At 56.3% G+C, this 13,475-nt stretch overlaps 1 protein-coding gene across 1 annotated transcript; it reads left to right on the top strand.

Annotated features, from left to right (window-relative positions):
• Nucleotides 1-8,594: 8,594 nt before the first annotated feature.
• On the top strand, nt 8,595-12,479 carry LOC135534224 (kinesin-like protein KIF13B; the record flags this gene model as incomplete). The annotated part of the gene is made up of 5 exons (XM_064961310.1): nt 8,595-8,691; nt 9,282-9,408; nt 9,491-9,546; nt 11,856-11,974; nt 12,243-12,479. Coding segments are annotated over exons 1-5 (555 nt in total), but the record flags the coding sequence as incomplete, so codon positions are not given.
• Between the last annotated feature and the right edge of the window lie 996 nt (nt 12,480-13,475).

The raw sequence follows: 13,475 nt of genomic DNA, 5'->3' as shown, positions 1-13,475 counted from the left end.
TCCTCCCCAGGGCCAGTCTCTAACCTGAACCCTGTCTCCCCTCCCCAGGGCCAGTCTCTAACCTGAACCTGTCCCCCTCCCCAGGGCCAGTTCAACCTGATCCCTGTCTCCTCCCCAGGGCCAGTCTCTAACCTGAACCCTGTCTCCTCCCCAGGGGCCAGTCTGTAACCTGAACCTGTCTCCCCTCCCCAGGGCCAGTCTCTAACCTGATCCCTGTCTCCCCTCCCCAGGGCCAGTCTGTAACCTGAACCCTGTCTCCCCTCCCCAGGGCCAGTCTCTAACCTGATCCCTTGTCTCCCCCTCCCCAGGGCCAGTCTCTAACCTGATCCCTGTCTCCCTCCCCAGGGCCAGTCTCTAACCTGATCCCTGTCTCCCCCTCCCCAGGGCCAGTCTCTAACCTGATCCCTGTCTCCCCCTCCCCCCCAGGGCCAGCCCCCAACCTGATCCCTGTCTCCCCCTCCCCCAGGCCAGTCTCTAACCTGATCCCCTGCTCCCTCCCCAGGGCCAGTCTCTGTCCTGATCCTCGTCTCCCCTCCCCAGGGCCAGTCTCTAACCTGATCCCTGTCTCCCCTCCCAGGGCCAGTCTCTAACCTGATCCCTGTCTCCCTCCCCAGGGCCCAGTCTCTGTCCTGATCCCTGTCTCCCCCTCCCCAGGGCCAGTCTCTAACCTGAACCCTGTCTCCCCCTCCCCAGGGCCAGTCTCTAACCTGAACCCTGTCTCCCCCTCCCCAGGGCCAGTCTCCTAACCTGATCCCTGTCTCCTCCTCCCCAGGGCCAGTCTCTAACCTAATCCCTGTCTCCTCCTCCCCAGGGCCAGTCTCTAACCTGATCCCTGTCTCCCCCTCCCCAGGGCCAGTCTCTAACCTGATCCCTGTCTCCCCCTCCCCAGGGCCAGTCTCTAACCTGACCCTGTCTCCCCCTCCCCAGGGCCAGTCTCTAACCTGATCCCTGTCTCCCTCCCCAGGGCCAGTCTCTAACCTAATCCCTGTCCACCTCCCCAGGCCAGTCTCCTAACCCTGATCCCTGTCTCCTCCTCCCCAGGGCCAGTCTGTCACCTGAACCCTGTCTCCCCCTCCCCAGGGCCAGTCTCTAACCTGATCCCTGTCTCCTCCTCCCCAGGGCCAGTCTGCAACCTGATCCCTGTCTCCCCCTCCCCAGGGCCAGTCTCCTAACCTGAACCCTGTCTCTCCCCAGGGCCAGTCTCTAACCTGATCCCTGTTCCTCCTTCCCAGGGCCAGTCTCTAACTGATCCCTGTCTCCCTCCCAGGGCCAGTCTCTAACCTGAACCCTGTCCCCTCCCCCAGGGCCAGTCTCTAACCTGAACCCTGTCTCCCCCTCCCAGGGCCAGTCTCTAACCTGAACCCTGTCTCCCCCTCCCCCAGGGCCAGTCTCTAACCTGAACCCTGTCTCCCCCTCCCCAGGGCCAGTCTCTAACCTGAACCCTGTCTCCCCTCCCCAGGGCCAGTCTCCTAACCTGAACCCTGTCCCCCTCCCCAGGGCCAGTCTCTAGCCTGATCCCTGTCTCCCCCTCCCCCAGGGCCAGTCTCACAACCTGAACCCTGTCTCCCCTCCCCAGGGCCCAGTCTGTAACCTGAACCCTGTCTCCCCTCCCCCAGGGCCAGTCTCCTAACCTGATCCCTGTCTCCCCCTCCCCAGGGCCAGTCTGTAACCTGAACCCTGTCTCCCCCTCCCCAGGGCCAGTCTCTAACCTGATCCCCTGTCTCCCCTCCCCAGGGCCAGTCTCTAACCTGATCCCTGTCTCCCTCCCCCAGGGCCAGTCTCTAACCTGATCCCTTCTCCCCTCCCCCAGGGCCAGTCTCTAACCTGATCCCTGTCTCCCAGGGCCATCCTAACTCCGATCCCTGTCTCCCTCCCAGGGCCAGTCTCTAACCTGATCCCTGTCTCCCTCCCCAGGGCCAGTCTCTAACCTGATCCCTGTCTCCCCTCCCCAGGGCCAGTCTCTAACCTGATCCCTGTCTCCCCTCCCAGGGCCCAGTCTCCTAACCTGATCCCTGCTCCCCCTCCCAGGGCCAGTCTCTAACCTGATCCCTGTCTCCCTCCAGGGCCCAGTCTCTAACCTGATCCCTGTCTCCCCCTCCCCAGGGCCAGTCTCTAACCTGAACCCTGTCTCCCCCTCCCCAGGGCCAGTCTCTAACCTGAACCCTGTCCCCCCTCTCCCATAGCCAGTCTCCCCTAACCTGATCCCTGTCTCCTCCTCCCCAGGGCCAGTCTCTAACCTGATCCCTGTCTCCTCCTCCCAGGGCCAGTCTCACAACCTGATCCCTGCTCTGCCCCTCCCCAGGGCCAGTCTCTAACCTGATCCCCTGTCTCCCCCTCCCCAGGGCCAGTCTCAACCTGATCCCTGTCTCCCCTCCTCAGGGCCAGTCTCTAACCTGATCCCTGTCTCCCCTCCCCAGGGCCAGTCTCTAACCTAATCCCTGTCCACCTCCCCAGGGCCAGTCTCTAACCCAGTCCCTGTCTCCTCCCTCAGGCTGTCTGTCACTCACTGAACCCTGTCTCCCCCTCCCAGGCCAGTCTCCTAACCTGATCCCCCTGTCTCCCCCTCCCTAGGGTCAGTCTGTAACCTGAACCCTGTCCCCCTCCCCCAGGGCCAGTCTCTAACCTGAACCTTGTCTCCCCCTCCCCAGGGCCAGTCTCTAACCTGATCCCTGTCTCCTCCCAAGGGCCAGTCTCTAACCTGAACCCACTGTCCCCCTCCCCAGGGCCAGTCCTCAACCTGATCCCTGTCTCCCCCACCCCAGGGCCAGTCTCTAACCTGATCCCTGTCTCCCCCTCCCAGGGCCAGTCTGTAACCTGAACCCTGTCTCCTCCTCCCAGGGGCCAGTCTCTAACCTGAACCTGTCTCCCCCTCCCCAGGGCCAGTCTCTAACCTGAACCCTGTCTCCCCTCCCCAGGGCCAGCCCTATAGCAGCCTGATCCCTGTCTCCCTCCCCAGGGCCAGTCTGTAACCTGATCCCTGTCTCCCCCTCCCTAGGGTCAGTCTCTAACCTGAACCCTGTCTCACCTCCCAGGGCCAGTCTCTAACCTGAACCCTGTCCCCCTCCCCAGGGCCAGTCTGTAACCTGATCCCTGTCTCCTCCCCAGGGCCAGTCTGTAACCTGATCCCTGTCTCCTCCCAGGGCCAGTCTGTAACCTGATCCCTGTCTCCTCCTCCCCAGGGCCAGTCTCTAACCTGATCCCTGTCTCCTCCTTCCCAGGGCCAGTCTCTAACCCTGATCCCTGTCTCCTCCCCTCCCCAGGGCCAGTCTGTAACCTGATCCCTGTCTCCCCTCCCCAGGGCCAGTCTCTAACCTGAACCCTGTCCCCCCTCCCCCAGGGCCAGTCTAGTAACCTGGATCCCTGTCTCCCTCCTTCCCAGGGCCAGTCTCCTAACCCTGATCCCTGTCTCCACCTCCCCCAGGGCCAGTCTGTAACCTGATCCCTGTCTCCCTCCCTAGGGCCAGTCTCTAACCTGAACCCCTGTCCCCCTCCCCAGGGCCAGTCTCTAACCTGAACCCTGTCTCCCCTCCCCCAGGGCCAGTCTCTAACCTGATCCCTGTCTCCTCCTCCCCAGGGCCAGTCTCTAACCTGAACCCTGTCTCCCCTCCCCAGGGCCAGTCTCTAACCTGGATCCCTGTCTCCACCTCCCCCAGGGCCAGTCTGTAACCTGATCCCTGTCTCCTCCTCCCAGGGCCAGTCTCTAACCTGATCCCTGTCTCTTCCTCCCCAGGGCCAGTCTCTAACCTGATCCCTGTCTCCACCCCCCAGGGCCAGTCTGTAACCTGATCCCTGTCTCCTCCCTTCCCCAGGGCCCTAACCTGATCCCTGTCTCCCCCTCCAGGGCCAGTCTCTAACCTGATCCCTGTCTCCTCCTCCCCAGGGCCAGTCTCTAACCTGATCCCTGTCTCCCCCTCCCCAGGGCCAGTCTCTAACCTGATCCCTGTCTCCCCCCTCCCCAGGGCCAGTCTCTAAACACAGTCCTGAACTCCTCCCAAGGGCCAGTCTCTAACCTGAACCCTCCCAGGGCCAGTCTCTAACCTGATCCCTGTCTCCCCCTCCCCAGGGCCAGTCTCTAACCTGAACCCTGTCTCCCCCTCCCCAGGGCCAGTCTGCAACCTGATCCCTGTCTCCTCCCCAGGGCCAGTCTGTAACCTGATCCCTTGTCTCCCCTCCCTAGGGTCAGTCTCCTAACCTGAACCCCTGTCTCCCCTCCCCAGGGCCAGTCTCTAACCTGAACCCTGTCCCCCTCCCCCAGGGCCAGTCTGTAACCTGATCCCCTGTCTCCCCCTCCCCAGGGCCAGTCTGTAACCTGATCCCTGTCTCCCCCTCCCCAGGGCCAGTCTGTAACCTGATCCCTGTCTCCTCCCTCCCCAGGGCCAGTCTCTAACCTGATCCCTGTCTCCTCCTTCCCAGGGCCAGTCTCTAACCTGATCCCTGTCTCCACCTCCCCAGGGCCAGTCTGTAACCTGATCCTGTCTCCCTCCCCAGGGCCAGTCTCTAACCCTGAACCCTGTCCCCTCCCCAGGGCCAGTCTGCCAACCTGATCCCTGTCTCCTCCTTCCCAGGGCCAGTCTCTAACCCCGATCCCTGTCTCCACCTCCCCAGGGCCAGTCTGTAACCTGATCCCTGTCTCCTCCCCAGGGCCCAGTCTCTAACCTGAACCCTGTCCCCTCCCCAGGGCCAGTCTCCCCACCTGAACCCTGTCTCCCCTCCCCAGGGCCAGTCTCTAACCTGATCCCTGTCTCCTCCTCCCCAGGGCCAGTCTCTAACCTGAACCTGTCTCCCCTCCCCAGGGCCCAGTCTCTAGCCTGATCCCTGTCTCCCACCTCCCCAGGAGGGCCAGTCTGTAACCTGATCCCTGTCTCACTCCCTCCCCAGGGCCAGTCTCTAACCTGATCCTGTCCTCCTCCCCAGGGCCAGTCTCTAACCTGATCCCTGTCTCCACCCCCTCCCAGGGCCAGTCTGTAACCTGATCCCTGTCTCCTCCTCCCCCAGGGCCAGTCTCTAACCCTGATCCCTCTCTCCTCCTCCCAGGGCCAGTCTCTAACCTGAACCCTGTCTCCCCTCCCCAGGGGCCAGTCTCTAACCTGATCCCTGTCTCCACCCTCCCCAGGCCAGTCTGTAACCTGATCCCTGTCTCCTCCTCCCCAGGGCCAGTCTGTAACCTGATCCCTGTCTCCTCCCTTCCCAGGGCCAGTCTCTAACCTGATCCCTGTCTCCACCTCCCCAGGGCCAGTCTGTAACCTGATCCCTGTCTCCTCCTTCCCAGGGCCAGTCTCTAACCTGATCCCTGTCTCCTCCTTCCCAGGGCCAGTCTCTAACCTGATCCCTGTCTCCTCCTCCCCAGGGCCAGTCTCTAACCTGATCCCTGTCTCCCCCACTCTCCAGGGCCAGTCTCTAACCTGATCCCCTGTCTCCTCCTCCCCAGGGCCAGTCTCTAACCTGATCCCTGTCTCCTCCTTCCCAGGGCCAGTCTCTAACCTGATCCCTGTCTCCCCCTCCCAGGGCCAGTCTCTAACCTGATCCCTGTCTACTCCTCCCAAGGGCCAGTCTCCTAACCTGAACCCTGTCCCCCTCCCCAGGGCCAGTCTCTAACCTGACCCTGTCTCCCCCTCCCAGGGCCAGTCTCTAACCTGATCCCTGTCTCCCCTCCCCAGGGCCAGTCTGTAACCTGAACCCTGTCTCCTCCTCCCCAGGGCCAGTCTCTAACCTGAACCCTGTCTCCCCCTCCCCAGGGCCAGTCTCCTAACCTGAACCCTGTCTCCCCCTCCCCAGGGCCAGTCTGGTAACCTGATCCCTGTCTCCCTCCCCAGGGCCAGTCTGTAACCTGATCCCTGTCTCCCTCCCCTAGGTCAGTCTCTAACCTGAACCCTGTCTCCCCCTCCCCAGGGCCAGTCTCTAACCCTGAACCCTGTCCCCCCCCTCCCCAGGGCCAGTCTGTAACCTGATCCCTGTCTCCCCCCCCCAGGGCCAGTCTGTAACCTGATCCCTGTCTCCTCCTCCCCAGGGCCAGTCTGGTAACCCTGATCCCTGTCTCCCTCCCCAGGGCCAGTCTCTAACGGATCCTGTCTCCCCCTCCCCAGGGCCAGTCTGTAACCTGATCCTGTCCCCCTCCCCAGGGCCAGTCTGTAACCTGATCCTGTCTCCCCCTCCCTAGGGTCAGTCTGTAACCTGAACCCTGTCCCCTCCCAGGGCCAGTCTCTAACCTGATCCCTGTCTCCTCCTTCCCAGGGCCAGTCTCGTCGTGTTCAGGTGGGTGGTCCGGTCCCGTTAGGACTCGGGCACCATGCCTCTCATTACTCCACAAAAAATCCTCTCTGTTTCCATCGGCCGCGTGGAAGTTGACAGGCCCGCCCTTCGGATGAGGACATGGACGGCTATCAGGTAGCAGGATTGGAATCAGTTTATGGTAGTCTGAGACATTGAGAGAACCTCAATTGTATTTCCCTTGACTCTCGTGTCCTCACTCCTCCTTCCTTCTCAAAGCCCATTGGATTGAAATGTCAGAGGTTCCTCCCCTCTGATCTTCTCATCCAATGGGCTTTTTGATAAGGAGAGTGAGAAGAAAGGAATAAAGGGAAATGCAGTTGGAGATTCTCCCCGTGAGTTGAGTGGAGGGGCGGAGGAGATTCTCCCGTGGAGTTGAGTGGAGGAAGGAGGAGATTCTCCCATGGAGTTGAGTGGAGGAAGGAGGAGACTCTCCCCACGTGAGTTGAGTGGAGGAAAGGAGGGAGATTCTCCCCGTGAGTTGAGTGGAGGCGGAGGAGATTCTCCCCGTGAGTTGAGGGAGGCGGAGGAGATTCTCCCGTGAGTTAGTGGAGGCGGAGGAAGATTCTCCCCGTGAGTTGGTGGAGGGCGGAGGAGATTCTCCCCGTGAGTTGAGTGGAGGGCGGAGGAGATTCTCCCGTGAGTTGAAGTGGAGGGCGGGGAGATTCTCCCGTGAGTTGAGTGGGGCGGGAGGAGATTCTCCCCGTGAGTTGAGTGGAGGGAGGAGGGAGATTCTCCCGTGAGTTGAGTGGAGGGCGGAGGAGATTCTCCCCGTGAGTTGAGTGGAAGGCGGAGGAGATTCTCCCGTGAGTTGAGTGGAGGGCGGAGGAGATTCTCCCGTGAAGTTGAGTGGAGGCGGAGGAGATTCTCCCGTGAGTTGAGTGGAGGGTGGAGGAGATTCTCCCCCGTGAGTTGAGTGGAGGGCGGAGGAGATTCTCCCCCGTGAGTTAGTGGAGGGCGGAGAGATTCTCCCGTGAGTTGAGTGGAGGGCGGAGGAGTGGATATTCTCCCCGTGAGTTGAGTGGAGGGCGGAGGAGATTCTCCCCGTGAGTTGAGTGGAGGGGGCTGGAGGAGATTCTCCCCGTGAGTTGAGTGGAGGGCGGAGATTCTCCCCGTGAGTTGAGTGGAGGGCGGAGGAGGTCTCCGTGAGTTGAGTGGAGGGCGGAGAGATTCTCCCGTGAGTTGAGTGGAGGGGCGGAGGAGGTCTCCCCGTGAGTTGAGTGGAGGGCGGAGAGATTCTCCCCGTGAGTTGGCGAGTGGAGGCGGAGGGTCTCCCCGTGAGTTGAGTGGAGGGCGGAGGAGATTCTCCCCGTGAGTTGAGTGGAGGGCGGAGGAGATTCTCCCCGTGAGTTGAGTGGAGGGCGGAGGAGATTCTCCCCGTGAGTTGAGTGGAGGGCGGAGGAGATTCTCCCCGTGAGTTGAGTGGAGGCGGAGGAGATTCTCCCCGTGAGTTGAGTGGAGGGCGGAGGAGATTCTCCCCGTGAGTTGAGTGGAGGGCGGAGGAGATTCTCCCCGTGAGTTGAGTGGAGGGCGGAGGAGATTCTCCCCGTGAGTTGAGTGGAGGGCGGAGGAGATTCTCCCCGTGAGTTGAGTGGAGGGCGGAGGAGATTCTCCCCGTGAGTTGAGTGGAGGGCGGAGGAGATTCTCCCCGTGAGTTGAGTGGAGGGCGGAGGAGATTCTCCCCGTGAGTTGAGTTGAGGGCGGAGGAGATTCTCCCCGTGAGTTGAGTGGAGGGCGGAGGAGATTCTCCCCGTGAGTTGAGTGGAGGGCGGAGGAGATTCTCCCGTGAGTTGAGTGGAGGGCGGAGGGGAGATTCTCCCCGTGAGTTGGTGGGAGGGCGGAGGAGATTCTCCCGTGAGTTGAGTGGAGGGCGGAGGGAGATTCTCCCCGTGAGTTGAGTGGAGGGCGGAGGGAGATTCTCCCAGTGAGTTGAGTGGAGGGCGGAGGAATTCTCCAAATGAGTTGAGTGGAGGAGGAGGGAGATTCTCCCCGTGGTGAGTGGAGGGAGGAGATTCTCCCAAGTGGATTGAGTGGAGGAGATTCTCCCCGTGAGTTGAGTGGAGGAGGAGAGATTCTCCCCCGTGAGTTGAGTGGAGGAGAGATTCTCCCCGTGAGTTGAGTGGAGAGGAGATTCTCCCAAGTGAGTGGAGTTGAGGAAATGATCACAGGTTTTTTCAGTTGTGCACACCGTACCGAAACAACAGAAATGTTGTTCTTGTGGATAAGTTCAGATAGTACCAGGGCTGAGGTTTAGTCTGTGTAGGAGAAGACTATCTATATAGGAGGGATAGAGCTGGTGTGTGTGTGTGTGTGTGTGTCTGCAGGAAGTTGATCTGGAGAGGTTGAGGGACCAATGGCTGACCACTCTCACTACGAGACAAGAGTACCTGGACCAGCACCTGCAGAAGATGGTCCAAAAGCCCGGTGAGCCCTGACAAACACACTACATTACACACCGAGCGTATTGATGACCTCCTCACGACACACATTACATTACACACCGAGCGTATTGATGACCTCCTCACGACACACACTACATTACACACCGAGCGTATTGATGACCTCCTCACGACACACATTACATTACACACCGGCGTATTGATGACCTCCTCCACGACACACACTACATTACACACCGAGCGTATTGATGACCTCCTCACGACACACTACATTACACACCGAGCGTATTGATGACCTCCTCACGACACACACTACATTACACACCGGCGTATTGATGACCTCCTCACGACACACACTACATTACACACCGAGCGTATTGATGACCTCCTCACGACACACATTACATTACACACCGAGCGTATTGATGACCTCCTCCACGACACACACTACATTACACACCGAGCGTATTGATGACCTGTCCTCCCTGACTGCTGTCTCAAGTCCAGTCATATTCAAAGCCTCTGTCTGATTGCTCTGTCTGGAGCTTTCTGTTGAGCAGTTTGACAAGACTATAATCAGTGAATATGGTCATGTGTGTGTGTGTGTGTGTGTAGATAAGTCAGAGGATGACGTGGAGAGGGAGGCCCAGCTGTTGGAGTGGCGTTTGACCCTGACAGAGGAACGTAACGCCGTCCTGTTACCTTCGGCTGGTAGCGGGATCCCTGGAGCCCCCGCAGAGAGGTAGAGGGTGTGTGTGTTGGGGAAGGGGGGGTGTAGCTGTGAGCTCCCAGTGTTCTGATTGGTTAATTTCCCCCTATTCCAGAGTCCCTGTTCCTGGGATGGAGACTCACATTCCTGTCCTCTTCCTGGACCTTAGTGGTACGTTCTGCTCTTTTCTCCTCTTCCCTTCTCTCTTTTCCTCTCTCCTTCACTCTCCCTTCTTCACTCTCCCTTCTTCATGTTAGAAAAACTAATTGGCAGCATTTCAGGCAGTTAAGAAATAGGTGTGCCTCCTCAATTTAGAAATGGGTGTGCCTCCTCAATTAACCTCTTGATACTACCCATCCCGGATCCGGGATCGTGAATACAGCCTCAGGCTCATTAGCATAACGCAACGTTAACGATTTCTGAAAATCGCAAATGAAATGAAAATAATATGCCTGCTCTCAAGCTTAGCCTTTTCTTAACAACACTGTCATCTCAGATTTTCAAAATATGCTTTTGAACCATAGCAAATCAAGCATTTGTGTAAGAGTATTGCAAGCTAGCTTAGCATTTTGCGTAGCATTTAGCACGCAACATTTTCACAAAACCAGATAACCAAATAAATAAAATAATTTACCTTTGAAGAACTTCGGATGTTTTCAATGAGGAGACTCTCAGTTACATAGCAAATGTTCAGTTTTTCCTGAAAGAATCTTTGTGTAGGAGAAATCGCTCCGTTTTGTACATCACATTTGGCTACCGAACCGAAAATTCAGTCACCAAAACGTCAAACTTTTTCCGAATTAACTCCATAATATCGACCGAAACATGGCAAACGTTGTTTAGAATCAATCCTCAAGGTGTTTTTTCACATATCTCTTCATTGATATGCCGTTCGTGGAAGCCTGCTTTCCCCTCAGAATCCCATGGAAAAATACCAGCAGCTGAAAATGACGCACCAATTTCGAAGGAGGACACCGGGCGGACACCTGGAAAATGTAGTCTCTTATGGTCAATCTTCCAATGATATGCCTACAAATACGTCACAATGCTGCAGACACCTTGGGGAAACGATAGATAGGGCAGGCGCATTCCTGTCGCATTCACAGCCATATAAGGAGACAATGGAAAACAGAGCCTCAAAAATCCTGCTCATTTCCTGGTTGCAGTTTCATCTTGGTTTTGCTTGTAGCTCCTGTTCTAGGGCACTCACAGACAATATCTTTGCAGTTCTGGAAAATTCAGAGTGTTTTCTTTCCAAAGCTATCAATTATATGCATAGTCGAGCATCTTTTTGTGACAAAATATCTTGTTTAAAACGGGAACGTTTTTCATCCAAAAATGAAATAGCGCCCCCAGAGTTTCTTAAGAGAGAGGTGTGCCTCCTCAATTAAGAGAGAGGTGTGCCTCCTCAATTAAGAGAGAGGTGTGCCTCCTCAATTAAGAGAAAGGTGTGCCTCCTCAATTTAGAAAGAGGTGTGCCTCTTCAATTAAGAGAGAGGTGTGCCTCTTCAATTAAGAGAGAGGTGTGCCTCTTCAATTAAGAGAGAGGTGTGCCTCCTCAATTAAGAAATAGGTGTGCCTCTTCAATTAAGAGAGAGGTGTGCCTCCTCAGTTAAGAAAGCTAAATCAAGCTACTCTATTTTCTAATTTCTATCTGACTGCTGCAGGTTCATCTACATTTTCTAAACTGTTTAATGAACTGAAGCATGGAAATTCTTCTCCTTCCCTGCCTAAGAAAGTTGTCAGACTGGCATCAGTACTGAAAGAAATGAGAAGTGATGCTTTGAAAAAGCATTTTATTTTGGTAGGCTTTTTATTCGAAAGAAACTGTGTTTTAATTGACCCTGGTCAGCCAGCCAGTCAACTACCTGCCCTTCATTCAGACTCTAGTTGGCTCATTGGAAGATCAGTCAACTACCTGCCCTTCATTCAGACTCCAGTTGGCTCATTGGAAGATCAGTCAACTTCTACTGAATGTTTATTTTATCTTCAACAACGTTCTACTAGTGATGTGCTCGATGCCTTGCTTAAAAACAATATATCCTGGGGCTGATTTGCTTGATCTTTTCATGCTGCAGCTTCCTGTTGCAGAGTCATTGACACACATTTTTAATCTGGCGATTATCGCCAGAGTTTGGAAGGCGGACCGTGTGCTCCCTCTTCACCAAGGTGGTGACCCCCCCTCATGTCGATTTTTAATTATTTAGGTCGATCTTGAAATTGTCTTGCCTAGAAAAACATGTTTGAATAATTTAATCAACTGTTAGCTAAGATCTTAATGAAGACACCTTGGTCTCAGCATTGACAAAATAAAGGTTAAATCAGATGTATTTTTGGCATTGACTCTGAACCCTCTCTCTGTCTCTCTGTGTCTCTCTCTCTGTGTCTCTCTCTCTCTGTGTCTCTCTCTCTGTGTCTGTCTCTCTGTCTCTCTCTCTCTTTCTGATTCTCTCTCTGTGTCTCTGTCTGTCTCTCTCTAGCTGATGATTTCCAGGACAACCTGTCTGCTCCGCTGGCTGGAGGTCTGGACGCTGTGCTGAACCATGAGGATGAGGATGAGTTCTTCGACCTGCACATCGTCAAACATTCCGATGAAGAGGTGAGCTAACTGTCTTAAAGACACAAACTGGAGCTGAAACCGACTGAGGCCCTAACACCAGTAGTGACCTCCTGGTCCAAATCAACACCCCGTATTTTCTTAAGACACTTGTCATAGATCTGAAAGGATCCGATGTGTAGGAACCGGTGCTACCGGCCCGGTGGGATCTCTGCCGAGCTGCTTATTCCTATCAGACCCCTTTTAAGGTGTATCACAAGTAACGAGGGGACGAGATGTTGAACCAGGCATGTATCATCCCCCTCCCCAGGTTGGTGCGGAGGCGGCGTGGGACTCTACGGTACATGACTGTCCCCAGTTGAGTCGCGGCGCGTCGGCTGACCTCCGAGTGTACCTGACAGTCAGGGTCGTAGTTCAGCTCTCACACCCTGCTAACATGCAGCTGGTCCTCAGAAAACGCATCTGTGTCAACCTAGCTGGACGACAGGTAGGAGTCACACACACACACTGGACAACAGGTAGGAGTCACACACACACTGGACAACAGGTAGGAGTCACACACACACACCAGACGACAGGTAGGAGTCACACACACACACTGGACAACAGGTAGGAGTCACACACACACACTGGACAACAGGTAGGAGTCACACACACTGGACGACAGGTAGGAGTCACACACACACACTGGACAACAGGTAGGAGTCACACACACTGGACGACAGGTAGGAGTCACACACACACACCAGACGACAGGTAGGAGTCACACACACACACCAGACGACAGGTTGGTGTCTCACACACTGGACGACAGGTAGGAGTCACACACACTGGACGACAGGTAGGAGTCACACACACTGGACGACAGGTAGGAGTCACACACACTGGACGACAGGTAGGAGTCACACACACTGGACTACAGGTAGGAGTCACACACACTGGACGACAGGTAGGAGTCACACACACTGGACGACAGGTAGGAGTCACACACACTGGACGACAGGTAGGAGTCACACACACTGGACGACTGGTCGGAGTCACACACACTGGACGACTGGTCGGAGTCACACACACTGGACGACTGGTCGGAGTCACACACACTGGACGACTGGTCGGAGTCACACACACTGGACGACAGGTAGGAGTCACACACACTGGACTACAGGTAGGAGTCACACACACTGGACGACAGGTAGGAGTCACACACACTGGACGACAGGTAGGAGTCACACACACTGGACGACAGGTAGGAGTCACACACACTGGACGACAGGTAGGAGTCACACACACAGGACGACAGGTAGGAGTCACACACACTGGACGACAGGTAGGAGTCACACACACTGGACGACAGGTAGGAGTCACACACACTGGACGACAGGTAGGAGTCACACACACTGGACGACAGGTAGGAGTCACACACACTGGACGACAGGTAGGAGTCACACACACACACTGGACAACAGGTAGGAGTCACACACACACACTGGACGACAGGTAGGAGTCACACACACACTGGACGACAGGTAGGAGTCACACACAC

The sequence above is a fragment of the Oncorhynchus masou genome, unplaced genomic scaffold, assembly GCF_036934945.1.
Source record: "Oncorhynchus masou masou isolate Uvic2021 unplaced genomic scaffold, UVic_Omas_1.1 unplaced_scaffold_3164, whole genome shotgun sequence".
In the NCBI taxonomy this organism is placed as follows: domain Eukaryota; kingdom Metazoa; phylum Chordata; class Actinopteri; order Salmoniformes; family Salmonidae; genus Oncorhynchus; species Oncorhynchus masou.
The sequence above is the reverse complement of the archived record's forward strand: the minus strand, read 5'-3'. Positions and strand labels throughout refer to the sequence as shown.